Raw genomic sequence first — 27,137 nt, 5'->3', positions numbered from 1 at the left:
CGGGGACAAGTCAAGAAATAATGATATACATTTTCACAGAGACATCCACAAGAACAGGATGGATCGGTTATAATGTTGATTCTATACAAATCATAGTTGAGCGTACTTACATTGTATCTTAACCTTGTGTGTAAAATATTTAGCTTACGTATATTATATCAGATGAATGTATGATGGGGCACTATTACGCATTGTTGTAATGTTTCTTTTAAATGAGGAAATGGAGTCACAGTTTCTTACAGTTGACGGGAGATTGTTCCAGACTTTAATGGTTGACGGAATAAATGAAGATGTTGAATATTTTAGTCTTGTATTGGGCACAGTATAATTTTCAGCATTACGTAAGTTATAATGGGTTCTTTTTCCTACAACAGGTGGTAACAATTCGTTTAAAAAAGACGGGGCAATGTCAGGTTTAATCTTATAAAACAAGTTTAGTTTAGGCTTCTTTCTTCTCTCTGATAGCATCCAGTCTCATAATAAAGAATTCGGCGTGTATTTGGGTAGGCCAGTTACTATACGAGCTGCCTCAAGCTGTAGTCTTTCTAACTTGTTTGAATCTTCAATCAGACACCCATCCCATACCTCACTCGCATATTCAAAATGTGGCCTTATAAACACTGTATAAATTCTTGATAACGTTTTCCTGTTCATTATATATTTAAATTTTCTTAAGGCACCTATCATTTTAGAGGTTTTTTCCACAATATTTCCGATGTGACATCACCAACTACCATTTGAAGAAAAAGTTAGCCACAGGTGTTTGTGAAAATCAACAATAGCTATACTAACTCCATCCAGGGAGACTATATAAGGTGTTGTAGAGTATCCCTGCTACATCAAAGTATAGCTTAATAGGTTGGTCACTATCTTGTACAGAAAATATCATAGCTTCAGTTTTGTAAGGATTATATTTAATCAGCCATTCCTTCGCCCATCTACTCAATAAGGTCAGATTATCATTCATGTTTTTTCCATTAAGTATTTTTTCTTCTGAAATAGCCCCAAGGGCCGTATCATCAGCAAACAGTCTGGTTGAACAATAGAGTATATCGGCTATTTCATTGACGTAAACAATGAACAAGAAAGGACCGAGAACTGAACCTTGTGGAACGCCAGCTTTTAACATTCTCGGGGTGGATAAAGCTCCATTAACAAACACTGATTGATTACGATTGCTTACATAACTTATAAACCAATAGAGGCATTACATTGGCATATAAATAGAGGCATTACATTGGCATATTTCCAATTATTGGGATACACACAACATAGGGACATACTGAATAATAAACACAGTACGGAACTAATAGAGTTGACCGTTTTCTTAAGCAATTGATGACCGATTCTGTCGGGGCCAGCAGCTTTCTTTACAGGCAAGTATTTAACAATATCGGATATTTCATTACTGGTAAGAACTATATTTTCCAAAAGCGCGTCAGTGCGTTTGTCAAACGGAGGCAGGTCTAAATTTCTTATCTTCTTCTAAATTGGATATAGATTCAAAGTATTCATTCAACATATTAGCCTTTTCCAGGTCTGAGAACGCTGATGGACCCTCTTCGTTGCCATTTCTACTGTTACTACATCTACTATTATATCTATTGTTACTATATCTGCTACTATGTCTATTGTTACTGCACCTATTATGTCTACTGTTACTACATCTGCTACTATGTCTATTGTTACTACATCTGTTTATAGCCACTACATCTACTACTATGTCTCAGAATCGACGATCTTTCGAAAAACATCTGAACAGAAGAGATTTTCCATTGCCCTTGGGAAATGCAGCCATATACCATGTGGGGACCTGGATAACATATACCTTGTGGGGACCCAGATAACATATACCTTGCGAGGACCAGGATAACATACATCTTGTGGGGACCGGGATAACATACATCTTTTGGGGCCTGAGATAACATACACTTGTGGGGTCCAAGATAACATACACTTGTGGGGTCAAAGATAACATACACTTGTGGGGACCTGGATAACATACACCTTGTGGGGACCTGGATAACATACACCTTGTGGGGACCTGGATAACATACACCTTGTGGGGGCCTGGATAACATACACCTTGTGGGGACCTGGATAACATACACCTTGTGGGGGCCTGGACAACATACACCTTGTTGGGGCCTGGACAACATACCCCTTGTGGGGGCCTGGATAACATACACCATGCGGAGACCTGGATAACATACACCTTGTGGGGACTGAAAGAACATACATCTTGTGGGCACTGAGATAACATACACCTTGTGGGGACCTGGATAACATACACCTTGTAGGGGACTGGATAACATACACCTTGTGGGGACCTGGATAACATACACCTTGTGGGGACCTGGATAACATACACCTTGTGGGGACCTGGATAACATACACCTTGTGGGGACCTGGATAACATACACCTTGTGGGGGACCTGGATACATACACCTTGTGGGAGACCTGGATAACATACACCTTGTGGGGACCTGAGATAACATACACCTTGTGGGGGGGACCTGGATAACATACACCTTGTGGGGACCTGGATAACATACACCTTGTGGGGACCTGGATAACATACACCTTGTGGGGACCTGGATAACATACACCTTGTGGGGACCTGGATAACATACACCTTGTGGGGACCTGGATAACATACACCTTGTGGGGACCTGGATAACATACACCTTGTGGGGACCTGGATAACATACACCTTGTGGGGACTGAGATAACATACACCTTGTGGGGACCTGGATAACATACACCTTGTGGGGACCTGGATAACATACACCTTGTGGGGACCTGGATAACATACACCTTGTGGGGACCTGGATAACATACACCTTGTGGGGGACCTGGATAACATACACCTTGTGGGGACCTGGATAACATACACCTTGTGGGGACCTGGATAACATACACCTTGTGGGGACCTGGATAACATACACCTTGTGGGGACCTGGATAACATACACCTTGTGGGGACCTGGATAACATACACCTTGTGGGGACCTGGATAACATACACCTTGTGGGGACCTGGATAACATACACCTTGTGGGGACTGAGATAACATACACCTTGTGGGGACCTGGATAACATACACCTTGTGGGGACCTGGATAACATACACCTTGTGGGGACCTGGATAACATACACCTTGTGGGGACCTGGATAACATACACCTTGTGGGGACCTGGATAACATACACCTTGTGGGGACCTGGATAACATACACCTTGTGGGGACCTGGATAACATACACCTTGTGGGGACCTGGATAACATACACCTTGTGGGGGCCTGGATAACATACACCTTGTGGGGACCTGGATAACATACACCTTGTGGGGACCTGGATAACATACACCTTGTGGGGACCTGGATAACATAACATACACCTTGTGTGGGGACCTGGATAACATACACCTTGTGGGGACCTGGATAACATACACCTTGTGGGGACCTGGATAACATACACCTTGTGGGGACCTGGATAACATACACCTTGTGGGGACCTGGATAACATACACCTTGTGGGGACCTGGATAACATACACCTTGTGGGGACCTGGATAACATACACCTTGTGGGGGACCTGGATAACATACACCTTGTGGGGACCTGGATAACATACACCTTGTGGGGACCTGGATAACATACACCTTGTGGGGACCGGGATAACATACACCTTGTGGGGGCCTGGATAACATACACCTTGTGGGGACCTGGATAACATACACCTTGTGGGGACCTGGATAACATACACCTTGTGGGGACCTGGATAACATACACCTTGTGTGGGGAACTGGATAACATACACCTTGTGGGGGCCTGGATAACATACACCTTGTGGGGACCTGGATAACACATACACCTTGTGGGGACCTGGATAACATACACCTTGTGGGGACCTGATAACAACATACACCTTGTGGGGGACCTGGATAACATACACCTTGTGGGGACCTGGATAACATACACCTTGTGGGGACCTGGATAACATACACCTTGTGGGGGACCTGGATAACATACACCTTGTGGGGACCTGGATAACATACACCTTGTGGGGACCTGGATAACATACACCTTGTGGGGACCTGGATAACATACACCTTGTGGGGACCTGGATAACATACACCTTGTGGGGACCTGGATAACATACACCTTGTGGGGACCTGGATAACATACACCTTGTGGGGACCTGGATAACATACACCTTGTGGGGACCTGGATAACATACACCTTGTGGGGACCTGGATAACATACACCTTGTGGGGACCTGGATAACATACACCTTGTGGGGACCTGGATAACATACACCTTGTGGGGACCTGGAACACATACACCTTGTGGGGACCTGGATAACATACACCTTGTGGGGACCTGGATAACATACACCTTGTGGGGACCTGGATAACATACACCTTGTGGGGACCTGGATAACATACACCTTGTGGGGACCTGGATAACATACACCTTGTGGGGACCTGGATAACATACACCTTGTGGGGACCTGGATAACATACACCTTGTGGGGACCTGGATAACATACACCTTGTGGGGACCTGGATAACATACACCTTGTGGGGACCTGGATAACATACACCTTGTGGGGGCCTGGATAACATACACCTTGTGGGGACCTGGATAACATACACACCTACACACCTTGTGGGGACCTGGATAACATACACCTTGTGGGGACCTGGATAACATACACCTTGTGGGGGACCTGGATAACATACACCTTGTGGGGGACCTGGATAACATACACCTTGTGGGGACCTGGATAACATACACCTTGTGGGGACCTGGATAACATACACCTTGTGGGGGACCTGGATAACATACACCTTGTGGGGACCTGGATAACATACACCTTGTGGGGACCTGGATAACATACACCTTGTGGGGACCTGGATAACATACACCTTGTGGGGGGCCTGGATAACATACACCTTGTGGGGACCTGGATAACATACACCTTGTGGGGACCTGGATAACATACACCTTGTGGGGACCTGGGGACCTGGATAACATACACCTTGTGGGGACCTGGATAACATACACCTTGTGGGGACTGATATAACATACACCTTGTGGGGGCCTGGATAACATACACCTTGTGGGGACCTGGATAACATACACCTTGTGGGGACCTGGATAACATACACCTTGTGGGGACCTGGATAACATACACCTTGTGTGGGGACCTGGATAACATACACCTTGTGGGGACCTGGATAACATACACCTTGTGGGGACCTGGATAACATACACCTTGTGGGGACCTGGATAACATACACCTTGTGGGGACCTGGATAACATACACCTTGTGGGGACCTGGATAACATACACCTTGTGGGGACCTGGATAACATACACCTTGTGGGGACCTGGATAACATACACCTTGTGGGGACCTGGATAACATACACCTTGTGGGGGCCTGGATAACATACACCTTGTGGGGGCCTGGATAACATACACCTTGTGGGGGGGACTGGATAACATACACCTTGTGGGGGACCTGGATAACATACACCTTGTGGGGACCTGGATAACATACACCTTGTGTGGGACCTGGATAACATACCCTTGTGGGGACCTGGATAACATACACCTTGTGGGGACCTGGATAACATACACCTTGTGGGGACCTGGATAACATACACCTTGTGGGGACCTGGATAACATACACCTTGTGGGGACCTGGATAACATACACCTTGTGGGGACCTGGATAACATACACCTTGTGGGGACCTGGATAACATACACCTTGTGGGGACCTGGATAACATACACCTTGTGGGGACCTGGATAACATACACCTTGTGGGGGGACCTGGATAACATACACCTTGTGGGGACCTGGATAACATACACCTTGTGGGGACCTGGATAACATACACCTTGTGGGGACCTGGATAACATACACCTTGTGGGGACCTGGATAACATACACCTTGTGGGGACCTGGATAACATACACCTTTGTGGGGACCTGGATAACATACACCTTGTGGGGACCTGGATAACATACACCTTGTGGGGACCTGGATAACATACACCTTGTGGGGACCTGGATAACATACACCTTGTGGGGACCTGGATAACATACACCTTGGGGGACCTGGATAACATACACCTTGTGGGGACCTGGATAACATACACCTTGTGGGGACCTGGATAACATACACCTTGTGGGGACCTGGATAACATACACCTTGTGGGGACCTGGATAACATACACCTTGTGGGGACCTGGATAACATACACCTTGTGGGGACCTGGATAACATACACCTTGTGGGGACCTGGATAACATACACCTTGTGGGGACCTGGATAACATACACCTTGTGGGGACCTGGATAACATACACCTTGTGGGGACCTGGATAACATACACCTTGTGGGGGCCTGGATAACATACACCTTGTGGGGACCTGGATAACATACACCTTGTGGGGACCTGGATAACATACACCTTGTGGGGACCTGGATAACATACACCTTGTGGGGACCTGGATAACATACACCTTGTGGGGACCTGGATAACATACACCTTGTGGGGACCTGGATAACATACACCTTGTGGGGGCCTGGATAACATACACCTTGTGGGGACCTGGATAACATACACCTTGTGGGGACCTGGATAACATACACCTTGTGGGGACCTGGATAACATACACCTTGTGGGGACCTGGATAACATACACCTTGTGGGGACCTGGATAACATACACCTTGTGGGGACCTGGATAACATACACACCTTGTGGGGACCTGGATAACATACACCTTGTGGGGACCTGGATAACATACACCTTGTGGGGGACCTGGATAACATACACCTTGTGGGGACCTGGATAACATACACCTTGTGGGGATAACATACACCTTGTGGGGACATACACCTTGTACACCTTGGGACCTGGATAACATACACCTTGTGGGGACCTGGATAACATACACCTTGTGGGGACCTGGATAACATACACCTTGTGGGGACCTGGATAACATACACCTTGTGGGGGCCTGGATAACATACACCTTGTGGGGACCTGGATAACATACACCTTGTGGGGACCTGGATAACATACACCTTGTGGGGACCTGGATAACATACACCTTGTGGGGGGACTGGATAACATACACCTTGTGGGGACCTGGATAACATACACCTTGTGGGGACCTGGATAACATACACCTTGTGGGGGCCTGGATAACATACACCTTGTGGGGACCTGGATAACATACACCTTGTGGGGACCTGGATAACATACACCTTGTGGGGACCTGGATAACATACACCTTGTGGGGACCTGGATAACATACACCTTGTGGGGACCTGGATAACATACACCTTGTGGGGACCTGGATAACATACACCTTGTGGGGACCTGGATAACATACACCTTGTGGGGACCTGGATAACATACACCTTGTGGGGACCTGGATAACATACACACCTTGTGGGGACCTGGATAACATACACCTTGTGGGGACCTGGATAACATACACCTTGTGGGGACCTGGATAACATACACCTTGTGGGGACCTGGATAACATACACCTTGTGGGGACCTGGATAACATACACCTTGTGGGGACCTGGATAACATACACCTTGTGGGGACCTGGATAACATACACACCTTGTGGGGGCCTGGATAACATACACCTTGTGGGGACCTGGATAACATACACCTTGTGGGGACACCTTGGGGGACCTGGATAACATACACCTTGTGGGGACCTGGATAACATACACCTTGTGGGGACCTGGATAACATACACCTTGTGGGGACCTGGATAACATACACCTTGTGGGGGCCTGGATAACATACACCTTGTGGGGACCTGGATAACATACACCTTGTGGGGACCTGGATAACATACACCTTACACCTGGATAACATACACCTTGTGGGGACCTGGATAACATACACCTTGTGGGGACCTGGATAACATACACCTTGTGGGGACCTGGATAACATACACCTTGTGGGGACCTGGATAACATACACCTTGTGGGGACCTGGATAACATACACCTTGTGGGGACCTGGATAACATACACCTTGTGGGGACCTGGATAACATACACCTTGTGGGGACCTGGATAACATACACCTTGTGGGGACCTGGATAACATACACCTTGTGGGGACCTGGATAACATACACCTTGTGGGGACCTGGATAACATACACCTTGTGGGGACCTGGATAACATACACCTTGTGGGGACCTGGATAACATACACCTTGTGGGGGCCTGGATAACATACACCTTGTGGGGGACCTGGATACACCTTGTGGGGACCTGGATAACATACACCTTGTGGGGACCTGGATAACATACACCTTGTGGGGACCTGGATAACATACACCTTTGTGGGGACCTGGATAACATACACCTTGTGGGGACCTGGATAACATACACCTTGTGGGGACCTGGATAACATACACCTTGTGGGGACCTGGATAACATACACCTTGTGGGGACCTGGATAACATACACCTTGTGGGGACCTGGATAACATAACACACCTTGTGGGGACCTGGATAACATAGGCCTGGATAACATACACCTTGTGGGGGCCTGGAAATAACATATACCTTGTGGGGGCCTGGATAACATACACCTTTGTGGGGACCTGGATAACATACACCTTGTGGGGCCTGGATGTTATACACCTTGTGGGGGGCCTGGATAACATACACCTTGTGGGGACCTGGATAACTCCTAGGTCACCTTCAGGGGGGCCTGGGAGAACATCACCATTATCAACAGCCTGATCTTCTTCAGAGGACACAGCTGACATTTCACCTGGATAAGAACATGGAAGACAATAAAACTTGCCAACAGACCTGGATAACATGGACCTTTGCCCATGTCCTGTGTAAATGCACCTTTCACAAATCACTGCTTAAAAAGAAGTTTAGAGTTCATGGTACGATGTAGTTGTGGAAGCATTGAACCCATCTATCAAGAGACATTAACTTCAGTAAAGCATTCAAAGAGGGCCTCTCGTGAGTCTGGCTGCTATGTTCCCTCATCCTGGACCAGAACAGGATTTTCAGTTGTATAAAATATCCTGTACCAAAGCCAGATAAAAATACAGAAATGCCAACGACAAAGTGGGACATTAGCACAGTTAACATGTAAGGTGTCTCAAAGTTGTTTTGTTGGGTTCAAAATACCGTCATAGCTGCATGAACGATTATCAAAAGGCTGTGTGATGCGCTAGCAGAATTTGGAGGCATCATGGTTAATGAGATATGTATCAAATAGTGTACAGATGTCTGAAAGGTTTGTGAGTGACTGGAGCAGGGAAGTGACAAAACTCCCTCCTCATTTACCAGAACATACCGCGATACATGAGTCACGACATGAGACACACCATATATCGTAATCTGCTCCATACTATGTGAGTTTAGTCTTACGCCGCTTTTGGCATTATTCCAGCAATATCACAGCCGGGGTCACCAGAAATGGGCTTCACCCATTGTACCAATGTGGGAATTGAACCTGGTCTTCGGCGTGATGCGTGAATGCTTAAACCACTAGGCTACCCCACTGCCCCGTATTAGTGGAAGAAGGGATATCATCAGTCCCCAGACATTCCTCACATTGCCTGTGTGGAAGTTTTGAGCATGTGTGAAATTTCGGTTTGACCCCTGCTATTGTTTATTTCTGGTTGCACTTAACAACGAATGACTCCTGGACATATTCCATGCAGCCTGGACATAGTTATCGTCATAATTTTCTCTTGTGACATGGCGAATTACTGCTAACTCACATAGTTCTGTTCATGGCAAAACTTAGAAAATGTTGTTTGGAAATCAATACAGAATAAAGTCAATGTGGAACATATGCGTGGGTGAACTGTCATTGTGTCTTGATACTCTCAGACTTGTGCCAGCCATGAAGCTTATTGTAAGGTTAATTTGGACTAATTACGTGGGTTCCCACTTTCATGAAACCAACTATTGTAGTGTAATGTGCAGTAACTGAAGCCACTGTAGAAACCCCCAACCCTGTGACTAACAACAAGTGGTTACCAAACAGCTCCTACTGTACACTGTACATTCTTGGCCAAAACTAGAAGCACCCCAAATTCAGTAACTTCTAACACTGGACACCACACTCGTACAGTGTGTTCAGCAAGATTACCCTGTTCATGGTGAAACTTATCAGCTGTGTTATGCCTGTGTTTCTGTGAATCTTCCATGCTTCTATTGCAAATGTAGTGATGATATTAGCCATTAGTGAGTAAGGTTTTACGCCGCTTTTAGCAATATTCCAGCAATATCACGGCAGGGGACACCAGAAATGGGCTTCACACATTGTCCTCACATGGGGAATTGAACCTGGGTCTTCATAAGCTACCCCACCGCCCCCTTATTAGCTGAAAGGAAAGGTATCATATCATACATGATGACAAACGTTTCTTTATCCACAACAAATATCACTATATGTCACAATGTCCAGTGATGAGGAAGAATTCTGCAAGCAGAGCAAGTTCATCAAAGTACGCAAAGATTAAGATGAAATTCCAAACTGACAGACACCACAAACCAGCAAATAAATAATTCAAATTAGCTCTATTAATAACCAATACTTATTGCCAATATTAAAACATTCCTATCAACAGCATACTGGATTCTGGTTTAATACTGGCATTAAGTGTTTGGTCATATGCATAACAGTTCCACATTATCAATATGATAACGATAACACTGGGGTGCGTTCATAGGTCTGCAGTTAATACCAGCTTGCATAAATATGAATGCTGTTTATCTGACAAGCATGGTGGTCCTGTCAGTATATCACATCAGCATTAGACTATATCATGCATGTAAAGCCAAGTTATCTCCCCTTGCTGTCCATGGAATCCACATGCCTGACCTGTGATTTGAGCACATGTCACAATACTTGGCATTTCATTTTCTACGGAGCTTGTCAACCAAATCCAGCTTTTCATCCACATCCTCGTCGCTATGGTAACCATTACCCCCAACAGTGTATCCCCTGGTAGCTTGCAGAAGTTCAGCATCCGGTCCTTTGTCTCTGTGTTCGTACAATAATACATTCAACGTGTCCTCGTATATCCTGGCCTCGGGGAACTCAACCTGGAAAACATTAAAACATTTGGTACATGACTGGTGGCAAAGGGAGGAATAGTATGGGGAGTGAATTAATACTTATCCTTCATCTTGTTTGTTGCCATGGTTACATCTTTTTTGAAGCAATGGACAGTCAATGTGTATGAATGATGGTTTTATTCATAATACAAGCTTGAATATGGTGGTCTGTAAAGAGGGTGAGTTAAGTTTTCTGCTGCTTTTAGCAATATTCCAGCAATATCATGGCAGGGGACACCAGAAATGAGTTTCACACATTGTACCCATGTCGGGAATCAAATCTGGGTCTTTGGCGTGACGATCTAACGCTTTAACCACTAGGCTACCCCATCGCCTCCTGGTTTGTTAAAAATAAGCAGTGGTTGATGTTATGAGAGATAGGTAACATTCAGCTTGAACACTGATCCAAATAATCACCTCTAACAAGAAGAAATGGAACACTTCAATGGTCAATCTAAAAGAATTTTCTGGCTTATTTGTATGCAAGAAGATCAAAATTAAAGAAGGGGTGGTGTTTTCTGAAACTTTCATAAGAATTTCTGAAACATCTGATCACTTCCTTAACCATGCCAATCTCTGTCCAAAATGAGTTGCTTGAAAAGGGATGGGGTAGGTAGTTGTCTGATCAGTGAGGTTTTGGGGCTTGATATAAAGGTGGGTATTGGAGTCATTAGGTTGACGTGCGTATATGTATGTGCAGCTGCTTGTACTAGCCCAGACTGAAGCTGGTTTTATAGTGCTAGCCCACTGAGATACCATGCCGCAGTGAAGCATGAATACCCCACTCAGACACATTATCCTGACTCCGAGCCGACCAGTCCTTGTTGTACACATTAATGCCGAGCGCCAGGCAGGGACCAACAAGTACCATATTTTAACGTCTTTTGGTATGACACGGTCGGGGATCGAACCCGCGACCTTCCGCTCTCTGGGTGGACGCTCTAACCACTACACCACGGAGGCGGTCCTTCATTAGGTTGACGTACCTTGGTGTGTTTCTTGTCAGTACCATACACTATGGATGTACAGCACACCTCGGCTATCTTCTGGCCATGTCCATAGTAGGACCAGCAGCAGATCTCGCTGCTGCCTATGACGTCCTTGATGAAGAGGATCCGTCCATTAAAGCGGAGTGACAGCTTGTCAAAGAGTTCTAAGTTCTTGAGTAAATTGTCATCAGAGTTGCTGAAACATACCAGGGAATTCTATGACAAATACTGGCATTTAAATGTCATGATAGAGAAACAACTCAGCATAATTACAATTTACTGTAAGTAACAGTTTGTTTAATACAAATTATATCTTAAGCCTTTTGAGGTGCTCTTTAGAAAAATGTACTGATCATGAAAACTCTGAGAAAACCACAATTGTTGAATGAATTTTACAATTTTGGTTATTTGTAAAGTTATGGGTATTAATAAATGACACATTTTTGGCTATACAAAAACACATGGTACCACAAGGAATATTTTGAGTAAATGTTTCCTTTTGGAACCTGCAAAACTCACAGGTCTACAATAGCACAACTGACAACTGCATTTAAGTTACCATTGTTACTGGGCGAGGGTAGTTCAATGCCAATCACAGCAATATTTAAGCTCTGTCATGGCTGCTTGTAATTAACTGTGTCTATGACAGCCTGTAATTAACTGTGTCATGGCTGCTTGTAATTAACTGTGTCTATGACAGCCTGTAATTAACTGTGTCTATGACAGCCAAACCAGTGGTTGACAGTATGAGAAACAATCCACACCATTCTGCATGATAAAACAAATAAAACAAGTCAGCTACCAAAGACGGGTTCCAAATGAACTGAAGTCCACCAGTCTGAGACAAGCAAACATGGCATGTGGAAGTGACAGTTCTTTGAGACAACCAGAGTTACCATTACACAGATGGCAACAGTGCCATTTTAGTTGTCAACCGAATCCTGTCATGGTTTTAGTCTGGGTACACACCCAGGACACTGGGAATGTATTCTGCCCCACGAGTTGTGTCCTGTGAAAATGTTCAACATTGCTTACCTGGTGTAAGAGTACTTGTTGTTATGTCGGTTGCAGATCAGCTTCACAACTGGCTGGAAAATGGCCAGAAATACCAATAAATAGCATGTAGACAGCAATAAAAGTAATATTACTAGAAATATTTCACTAAGACATTAATTAGTAAGGTGTCAAAAGCATGCATGCTTTTAAAACATTACACTATTGACTGTAATAAAACGTGTCGCCGGAAGCTGTATTTCTCCCTTCTCCTCTCCTACGGCTGCTGCTCAAGTATCAAATAATAAGTTGTCAGTGCTACCTGTATCTGACGCACAGGTAATTCATTGGCTTTTGCCTGTGACGTCAGGACAATTTGAATTCACCTTCTATTGTCAGCCTGTCAGTCTCGGACGATGACAGATAGATATCAACATTTGATGATGTTGATTTTTCTAATTACAGGCAAATAAACAGCTTTTTATAACATCTCCGTCTCCTAATACTTGTCTCGGACAATAACCTGCGACACATGTGATGTAGATATAAGTAAACATGGCAAGTGAGTACCATGACAATTGTAGCACCATACCGTACATGTATATGGACGGGGGAACCTTGAATTAAAACACCATTTTAAACAATAACCTCAGCGCTACACCGACTGCCCCGTGAATGTAGACCTTCAAGTAAACATGCCACCCAAAGCTATTTGACTGCACATGAACTGTTTTACCTTCATAACATGCCACCCAAAGCTATTTGACTGCTCCCCTGTGAACCTGTTTTACCTTCAGGTAACATGCCACCCAAAGCTATTTGACTGCTCCCCCGTAACTGTTTTACCTTCAGAGTAACATGCCACCCAAAGCTATTTGACTGCTCCCGTAACTGTTTTACCTTCAGAGTAACATGCCACCCAAAGCTATTTGACTGCCCCCGTAACTGTTTTACCTTCAGAGTAACATGCCACCCAAAGCTATTTGACTGCCCCCGTAACACACCTTTTAGTAACATGCCACCCAAAGCTATTTGACTGCCCCGTAACTGTTTTACCTTCAGAGTAACATGCCACCCAAAGCTATTTGACTGCCCCGTAACTGTTTTACCTTCAGAGTAACATGCCACCCAAAGCTATTTGACTGCCCCCGTAACTGTTTTACCTTCAGAGTAACATGCCACCCAAAGCTATTTGACTGCCCCGTAACTGTTTTTACCTTCAGAGTAACATGCCACCCAAAAGCTATTTGCTGCCCCGTAACTGTTTGCCTTCAGGTAACATGCCACCCAAAGCTATTTGACTGCCCCGTAACTGTTTTACCTTCAGAGTAACATGCCACCCAAAGCTATCCTTCAGAGTAACATGCCTGCCCCCATAACTGTTTTACCTTCAGAGTAACATGCCACCCAAAGCTATTTGACTGCCCCCATAACTGTTTTACCTTCAGAGTAACATGCCACCCAAAGCTATTTACTGCCCCCTAACTGTTTTACCTTCAGAGTAACATGCCACCCAAAGCTATCTGACTGCCCCCTAACTGTTTTACCTTCAGAGTAACATGCCACCCAAAGCTATTTGACTGACTGTTTTACCTTCAGAAATATGTAACTGTTTTACCTTCAGAGTAACATGCCACCCAAAGCTATTTGACTGCCCCCATAACTGTTTTACCTTCAGTGTAACATGCGGCCCAAAGCTATTTGACTGCCCCCGTAACTGTTTTACCTTCATAGTGGAAGATACTAGTTGTTGTTCCTCTCGTGTTGAGGTTATCAGGGGCACCTTGCAGATTGGTTCCAGTTCTTCCTTCTTCTTCAGGGCAGCTTCAATCAACTTGACGAGATCCTGTACAAGGTAATACTTAGCTTCTTGAAGCAGTTCATACAATTCCCGGCGGTTCTCTGGCAGTGGAAGTGTTCCATCCCGCAGGAAGTTGAGGATTGTCCCGAAGTGCTTTCCACATCTGTCAATGAGGATCCAGCCTGAAAGATATAGCAAAACATTTGAAATAAATATGCCAAATAAAGTCTGATGTCAGGTCAACACATATAAACATAACATTCTGATGCCTTTTTAACATGAACTTTTGAGGCCATTCTGACATGCCACTTTGATCAAAGTTCAATATCTGGTCATATCCAGGATTCGAACCAACTCAGTATGACTTAAACTAAGGGGCACAACTCCACATGGTAAACTGCAGCATCTTTCATATATTGAACACACATACCTCCAAAAAACCATCAATGAATGGTAGAAGTAGATAGCTGAATACCTCTTACCAAAAACAATCATCAAGGCTGATTCTTTAAATGCTGAATACAGCACAATGGCCCTATCTCAGTAAAACATACAAATACACTACAGTATGAACATTCTTAATCGATGTCAAATGAGAAGCAGAGCTTTGGTCATGTTCGGACTAGATGCTTACCCTCAGAGTCTGTCAGCACTTCCATCCGTCCACTAAACATTGCTCTGAGCATTGTGTCATGCTTTGTTAGTGTCCCGATTGTCGTGTAGTGCAACGAGCCGCCGACATTTAACTTCACATATTTTGAAGTGTTCCCTTTGATGACCGTTTTGTGGGAGTCGCCCGACATTGCAGTAGGAACAGCCCAGTCCACTGGGCGAACGTTTGGGGAGAAAATTGTTCTGTTCGGTGTCTACGATGGCATAAAACGTATGTTCCGCCGGGAAATGAACAAATTCTGAATGTTTTCAAAATACTCACAGCTTAAATAGGCGTTTCTAAATATAGATATGGCAAAGAAAGTGTCATGATATATGTACTGGCTGGAAATGACGTCAACTTGTTCTATTTCCGGATACTTGCAGATGTCGTTAGTTTCGAAATTGCTGTGATTGTTGTTGTCTGAGGTTAGAGAAATAAGTAAATCCTCACAAACTGAAACTAAATTGAGTTTGCTATATAATCTGAAACAGTTTGGATTGGCAACGCAACCAAGTAAAGATCTATTTATAGATCTCGATACGTAGCACGGCTACGAATCTCGGGTTCAAGTGCATAATTGTTCGATGGGAAAAAACTAAAACGAACAGTTATTATTTTAATAGAAAGCCTGTTTGGGCCCCCAAAATGTCATAAGGTCCAAAGAAATCAGCTTATTATAATTACAGAGTATTGTTTACAATTTTACATGGCCTGCTTGTAGTTCATTACGAATTATTCTGCATTCTTTGGATATCCATTTTCGATTTTTGTTCGATTCCGACTGAGTAGTGCCTTTCTGTTTACACCCTTGTAACATTCCATAAGCGAAATGGCGGACGAGGCGCTTGCTAGGGCCGGACTTCATTTCGATGAACTCAATAAGATAAGAGTTTTAGAACCTGAAGTTGCACAACAAACTGTTGAACTGAAGGAAGAGTGCAAAGACTTTGTAGACAGTAAGATGGGGGTTACATTTTTCTCATGGGATGTCATGACATTTTTAATTGTTTATTTGTAAACAAACGTTCTCCTTCAACAAAATTAATGTTTTAGGTATCTGTGAGATTGTTCTTTTCACACACGGCAAAACACGTATTCGTATTATGTCATGATACATTATATGTAATATGGTATTTTGTACGTGAAAGGGTTTACATTTTGAAACGTTGATATACCATCATACTTTTCAATTGACACTGATAGTGGCGATACCTTTGCTTGTAATCACGTTTGTGAGATACAGAGAATGTGAAGGTATTGCCCTCTGTGTAAATTGTAATTTGCCATATTAAGCCTTTTATCAGACATTATGTGGTAGGAAGGAATGCAATGATATTATGTGGCTATTTATTGACACTTCACCATTTGTACACTCCCTGTGTTGAGTCCGGGCAACCAATGCTTGTATGAGTCAACAGTGCGACTAAATATGGCTGGACCCTTTGAACATGTTGAATGTACCTGATTGCAATACTTTGCATATAACTCTGGTTTGCATCATCTGTGGCTTAATATTCTTTATACATGCCTCTGTGTGTTGTCTAAAACAAGAAATATATTCCCATGTTAACATGGTCAATATCTTTCTTAGAAGTACATATTTGAAATAATAACTGTAGTTGTTGGTAATATATCATAGCATGAGAACCACCCCTTTCTGTATGGTGTCACAATAAAGTGTTTCTTTTAACTTACTCATACTGTTTACTTTCTTAGAAATTGCTGATTTCCAGAAGATAGTAAGTGGCTTCATTGAAGTTGTGGATGGCGTTGCCACTGAAGTGGAGAAGGAAAAGATGAAGGTATGTTGTATCAGCAACATTACATTCCTAAACACCATTAAGTTGAAACACTCCACGGGACATGCTAGTACATTGCGAAAAGAAACATACCAAGCTGTATGTTATTGTTATGAATCCTTTCATTTCGTTTATCATGATTGTTATGCAATTTCCTCTTTGGAAGATAATTTCTTTTGCAGATTCTGTTATTATAGTATAGTTACGGTTACAAGTATCTGGAGCTATATGAATAGACATGATGAAGTTCTTGTAGATTCATCATGTTCATAGTGCTCTGCTCATGGTCAGCACCAGTGGTTGCTTCCGTTGATTGTATATCAGTATTGCCTGTTTGTGAGAATAGTCTAGGCAGGGTATATTGCAGACCTGTTTTGTGAGGACAGACTAATAATAGTCCGTCAACCTAACTTTTGGAACTCGTTTTTTGGCAAGTTATGTTTTAACAAAGAAATGGTATCCAGCATTTATTCGCTCAGTTAATAATGATATCTGATGACCTAATGGGTGTTGAATTGCTAAACTGACTGACTGAGTTGCTGTTTTACGCCGCTTTTAGCAATATTCCAGCTACATCACGGCGGGGGGACACCAGAAATGGGCTTCACACATTGTACCCATGTGGGCATTCGAAACCGGGTCTTCGGCTTGACGAGCCAACGCTTTAACCACTAGGCTACCCCACCGCCCGTTGAATTGCTAAAGTTTATATAAACTATTAAAGATTTAACTTAAGAAACTATATAAAGTTTCTGACAACAACAACATTTTCACAAGAGAGTACTGGCAAGTACTGGAATAGCTATCAACAATGTTGCAATGTGTGTCAACATGTTATGTACATGCATGCAGCAGCATTTCATGGGGAGTGTTTGTGACTAGGGCTGTGCAATATTACCGGTATATACCGGTACAGTATCTCACGATATGGTTCAGATTCTGCAATATATTGGGGTCATACAGAGTTAGCTCCCTTTGAATTATCTGCCCTTTATTTCCATAGCAACATACTGCCCAGGGCCCTGTTCCTCAAAGCGATCGTAGCGCTACGACAGTCGTAAGTCTATGTTAAAGTATGGGAGTTACGATCACCTTAGCGCTACGATCGCTTTGAGGAACGGGGCCCTGAACTGAATCTGAATGAATCACTGACATATAGTAACAATAATTACATCCTGCATTGAAGTGCATTCTGTTGAAGCAAACAGCACTGACCATGAAAATCATGTTATACTATTACCTTTATCATTATGTTCCCAAAACTCTGTTGCAATGCAGTACTTCAGTCAAACATTTTACCCTTAGGCTCTACATCATTTTCTTTATGTGTAAACCATTGACATACAGCCATACACAATGGGGGACGGGGAGTCTGTAAGTATGGTGTAACAGCAACTAAGAAGATGATGTCGCACACAGAGAGCTATTATAAATTTATGATGTACGTACTTGGACAGAAACATTCCAGTCAATATATCACAATATGTATTGCAATATCTCTTAAGTTATTGCAATATATCGCAATATGAAAATCAGGGCAATATCCAGCCCTATTTGTGGCGTCACAGCTAGTGTTTGGGTGTCAGCAAGGTGCTCTCTAAAGATGCACGGAATATAGTTAAAAGGGTACATGTGTTTTTTCAAGAAAGAAGCTAAGAGACAAAAACCCTTTATTTCTCTGAATTGATTCACGAAACTTACACTTCATGCTACCAAGGTTTCAAGAACAATGCTTCATCGCATTATATCCTTTGACAATGATGCAGAGTCTGACACTGAAACCTGGGTCATGGAGCATCTCAAAACATCCTAAGAAAGGGAAACTGGACGATTTTGATAGACAAGTAGTGAGGAATGTAATTTGGCGTTTACACAAGTCGAATGAGGCTATATCTTCCAGAAAGTTGAAGAAGATACTTGAAGATGACCATGATATCCATGTCTCCAAGTACACATTATGCAAGTTATTGTTTAAATATGTATACCGCTTCAAGAGACTGAGCAACCAAAAGTTGACATTCTGTGAAAGGGGCGATATCATAGCAATGAGAGCTCGGTATCTGAGGAAGATAAGTCAGATGAGAGAAGAAGGACATGAAACCGTGTGGCTTGACGAAACATGGGTAAGTGCTAACCATACATCTTACCAATGGCAGTACCGAGATGCAGAGAACAAGAGAAGAATACCTCTTGGAAAAGGAGAGAGACTCATAATCCTTCATGCCGGCTCTCGCTTGGGGTTTCTTCCTGGATGTGATGTTGCTTTCAGGGCCAATTCCAAGGATGGAAGGGATGACCACAGTGAAAAGAACTCTGCAGTGTTCACTGAATATGTGACTGAACACCTGATTCCAGCACTGGTTGACCATTCTGTGATCGCAATGGACAATGCACCTTGTTACAGCTGCATGGACCCCCAGGATAAGTGTCCAACCTCAGCTTCCAGAAAGGGAGATATGATTGCTTGGCTTGACAAACATGGCATCGAACATCCATCAAAATTAACAAAAGTAGAGTTGTACAAGATTATTCTTACCAAAAATCAACCACCTATTTATATAAAATTGACAATCTGCTTAAACAACAGTCTCCCACCCTATCACTGTGACTTAAATCTGATAGAACTGGTATGGGGCCACCTTAAAAAAGGGGCCACCTTTAAAAGGTGAAAGGGGCGATATCATAGCAATGAGAGGGCCACCTTTAAAAATACCAAGTTGCACAGAAGAACAAATCGTTTAGGTTAGCCAACGTAAAACGTACTGTGAGTGACGAAATTTGTAACGTCCCAGCAGTGGAAAAATTGTGTAGATCATGTTGGCAAGTAGAACAATATTGGCAAAATGATGGTTTGCAAACAGAAACGGTTACACCATTGATCATAGATTTGGACTCAGAATCTGACTCTGACATTGAAGTCGGGGCTTCTGGCACATCTGAATCTGAATCTGAACATTGATATGTTCTCATAATATGGCAAGTCTTCACCTTCTCACCTTTGTAATATTATGATGTTTGATAATCATATTAATTACTTGCCTTTACCTTTCAATACAAAAGAATAATTAAAAAAATCGCCTAAAATGAAAAATAGTTTGGTGATACGGTCCCTTCTCAACATGTCCATACATAATCACGATGTTACCCAACCTGCACGTGCCACACACATTGCAACATTGTTGATAGCTATTCCAGTACTCCCTTGTGAAAATGATTGTCAGAAACTTTATATGATAGTTTCATAAGTAAAATCTTTAATAGTTGATATAAATTTTAGCAATTCAACACCCAATTAGGTTGTCAGATATCATTATTAACTGAGTGAATAAAAGTTGGATACCTTTTGTTGTTTAAACGTAACTTGCAACAAAATAAACGTGTTCCAAAAGTTAGGTTGACGGACTATAGGCATGTTACATTGCTGACGTATTTGTTGCAGGCAATCGGTGCTCGGAATCTCCTCAAGTCAATAGCTAAGCAACGAGAAGCTCAGCAGCTGCAACTAGTCGCACTCATCACAGAGAGGAAGATGCAGCTGGAGAGGTCAGTTCCGACTGCAGCACAAGTGGAACTGGGCTATTTGACGTTCCTAGTTTGATTCAAGAAACATGTCTGTGGACCCAGTGTCTCATTGCACACGGCTTCTACTTACCTCATTGTTCTCTTTACATCTATATATATTTTAGTGAATGTATTTTACAAATTGTACAATGTGGGGATTCAAACTTTGGACAAAGCATAACCATGAGTCTAGTTGGCTGCAAAATACATTCTATGTCAAACACACTCCAAGACATTCCTGATTGACATGGGTTTCGTTTGTCGAGTGAGTGAGTGAGTTTAGTTTTACGCCGCAATATCCCAGCTATATGGCGGCGGTCAGTAAATAATCGAGTCTGGACCAGTCGTTTGTCAGGTGAAATAGTTTGTATTCATATTCATTATTGACTCTTGGTGTTGCCTCAGAAGTGTTTCAGTATATGGTTATGGTAGATAGGAAATGTATCATCCTGATCATGTTGGGTTTCTTTGTTCCAGATTGCGGATCCAGTATGATGCCTTACAGAAAGCTGAAGGTGAACAGAATGAGTTCATCGAGCAGCTGATTCTCCAGAAGTGACCTACATCTTTCATAGTTTTGTCCGTCCAAACATGTTCGTCTGTCCTTGTACATAAGTAATATATCATTTATTTATTAAAGAAATTACATGCTCAGCTTTTGTGTTCTTGATCTTTGCAAACACAATAAGTGATTTTGTTGTACTTCAACTAATCCACAGGTAATTCTTCAGTGGTTATGTAAAATGACATAATTTGTGGATAAAAACAAGTTACCAGTCTAGATTGCCAATAGTCTCTTACCAATGAATGTGTCTACCCCTAAAACATTAACACACTTCAAAATGGCAGCAGTGTCTACGATCAGGATTCACAGATAACATTGCTGGAATTACATACACACTAGATATCAACCAAGTGGTTTATAACATTGCTGGAATTACATACACACTAGATATCAACCAAGTGGTTTATAACATTGCTGGAATTACATACACACTAGATATCAACCAAGTGGTTTATAACATTGCTGGAATTACATACACACTAGATATCAACCAAGTGGTTTATAACATTGCTGGAATTACATACACACTAGATATCAACCAAGTGGTTTATAACATTGCTGGAATTACATACACACTAGATATCAACCAAGTGGTTTATAACATTGCTGGAATTACATACACACTAGATATCAACCAAGTGGTTTATAACATTGCTGGAATTACATACACACTAGATATCAACCAAGTGGTTTATGAGTTTGTAACACCAGGGGCTCCTTTCATGAAGCAACCTTTACTAAGGTTAACCTTAACTCCCATTCTTTAACATTGCACTAAAGTGTAAGTCACTAAGGTAACCTTAGTGCAATGATAAAGAATGGGAGTTAAGGTTAACCTTAGTAAAGGTTGCTTCGTGAAAGGAGCCCCTGGGATACAGTGAGTGAATTATGTTTTACTTCGCTTTTAGCATTATTCCAGCAATATCACGGTGGGGGGACACCTGAAATGGGTTTCACACATTGTGCCCATGTGGGGAATCGAACCTGGGCCTTCGGCGTGATGAGCAAACGCTTTAACCACTGGGCTACCCAACCTCCTCCTGTTCGGACAGGAAACGGATCTGAAACCATTCCAGAATCTACCCTGATGCATAAATAAGACAACAAGTGGTTTAAAGATACAGATGTTTAATTACACATTTATTCAACATCCCAGCACCATTGCACATGATGCTGTCATGCCCAAGCATTTAAAGGGCACCAATACTGTGTCATACACATCTTCCCATTCACGTACAACTGATACTTTGGTTGATAGCAGCATTCAACACAACACTCAGTGTAACACTATGAAGATGCAGGCAATAACTAGTTTCATAATGTCCTCTCATTCTGGCTGTTCTTTGTCTCCTTGAAAGAATTCAGTAGTATATGTAGATAAATCCTCTGATGAAGGCTACACAGTCATTTTTACTGCAGTTGTAATTAATCCAAGTCCCACCCTCTACATATATTTCTTACGTGAATAATTAATAAACCTAGGGTTTGATTTCTGCAAGTTTTCAAATTACAGATTATGAGGATGTATTTTGATATAACCTCTTCAAGTAGATCTCTTGTCTCATTTTGTACATGTTTAACCTAATGACCTTTTTTCTAAACAAATTAAAGTACTTAATGGGGTATATTAATCAAGATAGAAGCAAGCTTCGACCGGCCACAGTAATGTAAGGACCATGCAGTACTTGAACACTTCAACCTGCTGATGTCACTGGCATCAACCAATGTGACCACTCACGACGTGACCACTCACGATGTAACCAGTCATGACATGGCCACTCCCGACATGACCAGTCATGGACATGACGACTCACGACGTGACCAGTCACGACGTGACCACTCACAATGTGACCACTCAGCTACTAAATGGTAGTTGTTTCTCTGAGTGCTGTAAATATTGAAGCACAAATACAGCTTGATGAGTGCAAATTTAAACATGGACTCTTCAAATTTAGCAGTGTCCTGTTTAATAGTAATCTCATGTGAAATCTTACTTATTATGAAAAAAACCAAAAAAGAACATGTAAACAACAAAATAATTAACAAAAAGACATGCCAACTGATATTATCCATTTTACAAATCATGTACAGAATTTGAGAATGTTATCAATTTCACTTTACTGCATCCTAAACTTCAAAACCCAGCACATGTTCACCCAAAATATTATCAGTGGATACAAACCTTCCGTATAGAAAGATGAAAACATACAGTTTTGTCAATATTTTTTAACAGAAGTATTTTTGTCATCTTGTCTGCCCCTCTCTGGAAGGGTCTCATTTCAAGTCGTTTTGTGAATCACTCCAAGATGATACAATCTTAAAACTTCTCATGATTCTTCAGCTATTGTGAAGTGCCACAGGTACGAGAGTAAGATTCTGGAGGGTGGAATGGGTTGTTACAGTGTCGGGGGGAAGTGCTAGGTGAGGAACGTGTCGTCAATGTCCTCCTTGCCTCCATGCTGGGGTTGTCCTGCTAGTTTCTTCAGTGTCTTGTTGACCGTTTCCTTCAGCGACTCCTGCATCCCAGACTCCAAACAGCCCAAGGTACTCTGCAACAGTGTAAGGAGCTCTTATTTTCACTGTTAACACAAACCTTTTGCAAGATGGCAACAAATATGACAACAAGCACCAGCCACCAGAAATATGTTCTGGATAGGAATACTTCATGTTAATTGCTGAAGTCAGCAATTTTCCAGCAATGTCACTTCTGAGCCAAGCCTTCGACAAATACGTTGCTTGTGTACTAGAGGTGTAACGATACAATGGGATACCAAGGATGGGACACCAAGGGTATGATACGATTCGTATTGTGAAATAGTACTTACAGTCCTGTACACCTTTCAAAACACCGTGTAACAAATTTATTACCCTTAAGATCTCTTTATTTAGCTTATCTTTAAAAATCAACATTCAATAGAAAATAACAAAAATTGACAATAAACTTTATGTTGCACGTTTAATCAAACCGTCAACAGTCACATCAAGGGAGATAACTCGTGATGGCTCAGTTTATGATAAAATTATCGAATTTGAGTTTTTTACATGTGTCAACCAAGCCAGCGAGTCTGACCACCCGATCCCGTTAGTTGCCACTTACGACAAGCATGGGTTACTGAAAGTTCATTCTAACCCGTACCTTCTTGGGTTTATTATTCTGTAGGTTTCCATGGTAACTCACCTGCAGCACTGCCTCCCCTTGCCTCATGTGCAGCATGGCAACCAGGGCGTACTCGCTGCTGGCGCGGACCATGGTGTTCTTCTCCTTGGTGCCGTTCACAAGAGGAGGGATGAGGGGCTTCACCAGGCTCTGGGGCAGCGGCTCTTCCACAGACTGGGCAAGGTACGTTGCCACGCGCCCGACTAGCTGCTTCACATCATTGGAGTCGTGTTTCATTCCCTGGAAACATCAGCAGTCATCCACTGTACATTCTATAATTTCTTTCAACAAAAGTATTTTCCAAAATAATAACAAACCCAAATAATCAGTAATAAACTGTTATTATAACGACAAATGCTTACAAGACACCATAGATGCTCCTACCTTGATAAGAGCAGCAAGCAGCTCTGGAGTTAACTCCCCTGTCTTAATCTGGTGTTGAAGCATATAGGCGTTTCCACGTAACCACTCTGGCAGATCGGAATCTGTAGAACGAGAAACACATGTTACAGAAACAAACTTTGCATTTCATCATATGATGAAACAATTCTTTTAATGCATATTCAAGTAATTTTTTCCTTATCCTGACGATGCTTTTTGCTTATCTCCCTTTTCCTTCGACGGTCAGTGGAAACTTATAATCCTATTCAATTCCTTGAAGTCACTCAGTTACACAGTGTTTACGATTTCTATCAATACATGGAATTCAGAACCCTGAACAATTCGCAAGATCAGTGTATGATCATCAGGGTCTCTTGTATCTTGACACATTGTATCTGGCACAAATCTACATTACATCATCTAACTTTTGTTCAGACAAACTGTATTTCATATTGCAGCAAATAGTAATAAAACACCTGTTTCCATGACAACTGGTGCAACCATGTAAACTGTAATTGAACTCACTCTGTCAGCGCTAGATAAGTCCATGATGACTTTGGTGACACTCTTCACATACTGTGGGGTGAGGATTTTGTCTGGGCATGTCTTGAGAGCCACGCCTAGCGCAACACTTCGACCATGACGTAGTTGCCAATCCAGACTGCCACCAACCTCTGACATGAATCAGAAATAAATTACCATCAATACTTGAGACATAGATATCTGTTGGTCTGTTATTATGCAGTAAAACAGCTTGCTAATTCGCCATACTGAAAACCTCATACTTTGCGTTGGACCAATGTAACATTGCAGATGTAGAGTCACCAACAAAATAAACAGCTCTCCCATACATCTACCCAAAAAGTAGTCGAACATGACGGCTCCCAGTTCCACCTTCCCGAGGGCTCCACACAGCTCTCCCTCACACCTACCCAACAAGTAGTCCAGCATGACGGCTCCCAGTTCCACCTCCCCCAGGGTTCCACACAGCTCTCCCTTACACCTACCCAACAAGTAGTCCAGCATGACGGCTCCCGGTTCAACCTCTCCCAGGGTTCCACACAGCTCTACCTTACACCTACCCAACAAGTAGTCCAACATGACGGCTCCCAGTTCCACCTTCCCCAGGGCTCCACACAGCTCTCCCATACACCTACCCAACAAGTAGTCCAACATGACGGCTCCCAGTTCCACCTCCCCAGGGCTCCACACAGCTCTCCCATACACCTACCCAACAAGTAGTCCAGCATGACGGCTCCCAGTTCCACCTCCCCCAGGGCTCCACACAGCTCTCCCATACACCTACCCAACAAGTAGTCCAGCATGACGGCTCCCAGTTCCACCTCTCCCAGGGCTCCACACAGCTCTCCCTTACACCTACCCAACAAGTAGTCCAGCATGACGGCTCACAGTTCTACCTCCCCCTGGTCTCCACACAACTCTACCTTACACCTACCCAACAGGTAGTCCAACATGATGGCTCCCAGTTCCACTTCTCCCAGGGTTCCACACAGCTCTACCTTACACCTACCCAACAAGTAGTCCAACATGACGGCTCCCAGTTCCACCTTCCCCAGGGCTCCACACAGCTCTCCCATACACCTACCCAACAAGTAGTCCAACATGACGGCTCCCAGTTCCACCTTCCCCAGGGCTCCACACAGCTCTCCCATACACCTACCCAACAAGTAGTCCAACATGACGGCTCCAAGTTCCACCTTCCCCAGGGCTCCACACAGCTCTCCCTTACACCTACCCAACAGGAAGTCCAGCATGACGGCTCCCAGTTCCACCTCCCCCAGGGCTCCACACAGCTCTCCCTTACACCTACCCAACAGGAAGTCCAGCATGACGGCTCCCAGTTCCACCTCCCCCAGGGCTCCACACAGCTCTCCCATACACCTACCCAACAAGTAGTCCAGCATGGCTCCCAGTTCCACCTCCCCAGGGCTCCACACAGCTCTCCCATACACCTACCCAACAAGTAGTCCAGCATGACGGCTCCCAGTTCCACCTCTCCCAGGGCTCCACACAGCTCTCCCTTACACCTACCCAACAAGTAGTCCAGCATGACGGCTCACAGTTCTACCTCCCCCTGG

At 43.3% G+C, this 27,137-nt stretch overlaps 3 protein-coding genes and 1 long non-coding RNA gene across 4 annotated transcripts in view; 1 reads left to right on the top strand and 3 right to left on the bottom strand.

The window, feature by feature from the left end:
* Positions 1–224: 224 nt before the first annotated feature.
* On the bottom strand, positions 225–15,941 carry LOC124290122 (BTB/POZ domain-containing adapter for CUL3-mediated RhoA degradation protein 3-like). Its single transcript, XM_046726816.1, has 6 exons — positions 15,555–15,941; positions 14,846–15,102; positions 13,162–13,214; positions 12,124–12,322; positions 8,917–11,125; positions 225–235 (listed from the first exon to the last, which is right to left on the bottom strand). The coding sequence occupies exons 1-5, from the start codon at positions 15,721–15,723 to the stop codon at positions 10,937–10,939; spliced, it is 867 nt and encodes a 288-aa protein (XP_046582772.1). The 5' UTR covers positions 15,724–15,941; the 3' UTR covers positions 225–235; positions 8,917–10,936.
* On the bottom strand, positions 13,954–14,580 carry LOC124290126. Its single transcript, XR_006901837.1, has 3 exons — positions 14,508–14,580; positions 14,229–14,282; positions 13,954–14,073 (listed from the first exon to the last, which is right to left on the bottom strand). It is a non-coding gene; the product is annotated as an uncharacterized LOC124290126 (long non-coding RNA).
* Positions 15,942–16,198: 257 nt separating the features above from the next.
* On the top strand, positions 16,199–21,589 carry LOC124290123 (intraflagellar transport protein 20 homolog). The gene is made up of 4 exons (XM_046726817.1): positions 16,199–16,531; positions 17,292–17,377; positions 20,814–20,917; positions 21,413–21,589. Exons 1-4 carry the CDS (start codon positions 16,405–16,407, stop codon positions 21,492–21,494), a joined length of 399 nt encoding a protein of 132 aa, XP_046582773.1. The 5' UTR covers positions 16,199–16,404; the 3' UTR covers positions 21,495–21,589.
* A 1,022-nt stretch (positions 21,590–22,611) lies between these two features.
* Positions 22,612–27,137, bottom strand: part of LOC124290120 (eIF-2-alpha kinase activator GCN1-like) — a 68,282-nt gene continuing 63,756 nt past the window's right edge. Inside the window, 5 exon segments of the mRNA XM_046726814.1 lie at positions 22,612–24,049; positions 24,679–24,897; positions 25,042–25,118; positions 25,121–25,142; positions 25,564–25,712. Of these exon segments, the coding sequence (XP_046582770.1) occupies positions 23,918–24,049; positions 24,679–24,897; positions 25,042–25,118; positions 25,121–25,142; positions 25,564–25,712 (599 nt within the window). The 3' untranslated portion in view covers positions 22,612–23,917.

The sequence above is a fragment of the Haliotis rubra genome, unplaced genomic scaffold (assembly GCF_003918875.1).
Source record: "Haliotis rubra isolate DU_JTF1 unplaced genomic scaffold, ASM391887v1 Scf458, whole genome shotgun sequence".
Classification (NCBI taxonomy): domain Eukaryota; kingdom Metazoa; phylum Mollusca; class Gastropoda; order Lepetellida; family Haliotidae; genus Haliotis; species Haliotis rubra.
The sequence above is the reverse complement of the archived record's forward strand: the minus strand, read 5'-3'. Positions and strand labels throughout refer to the sequence as shown.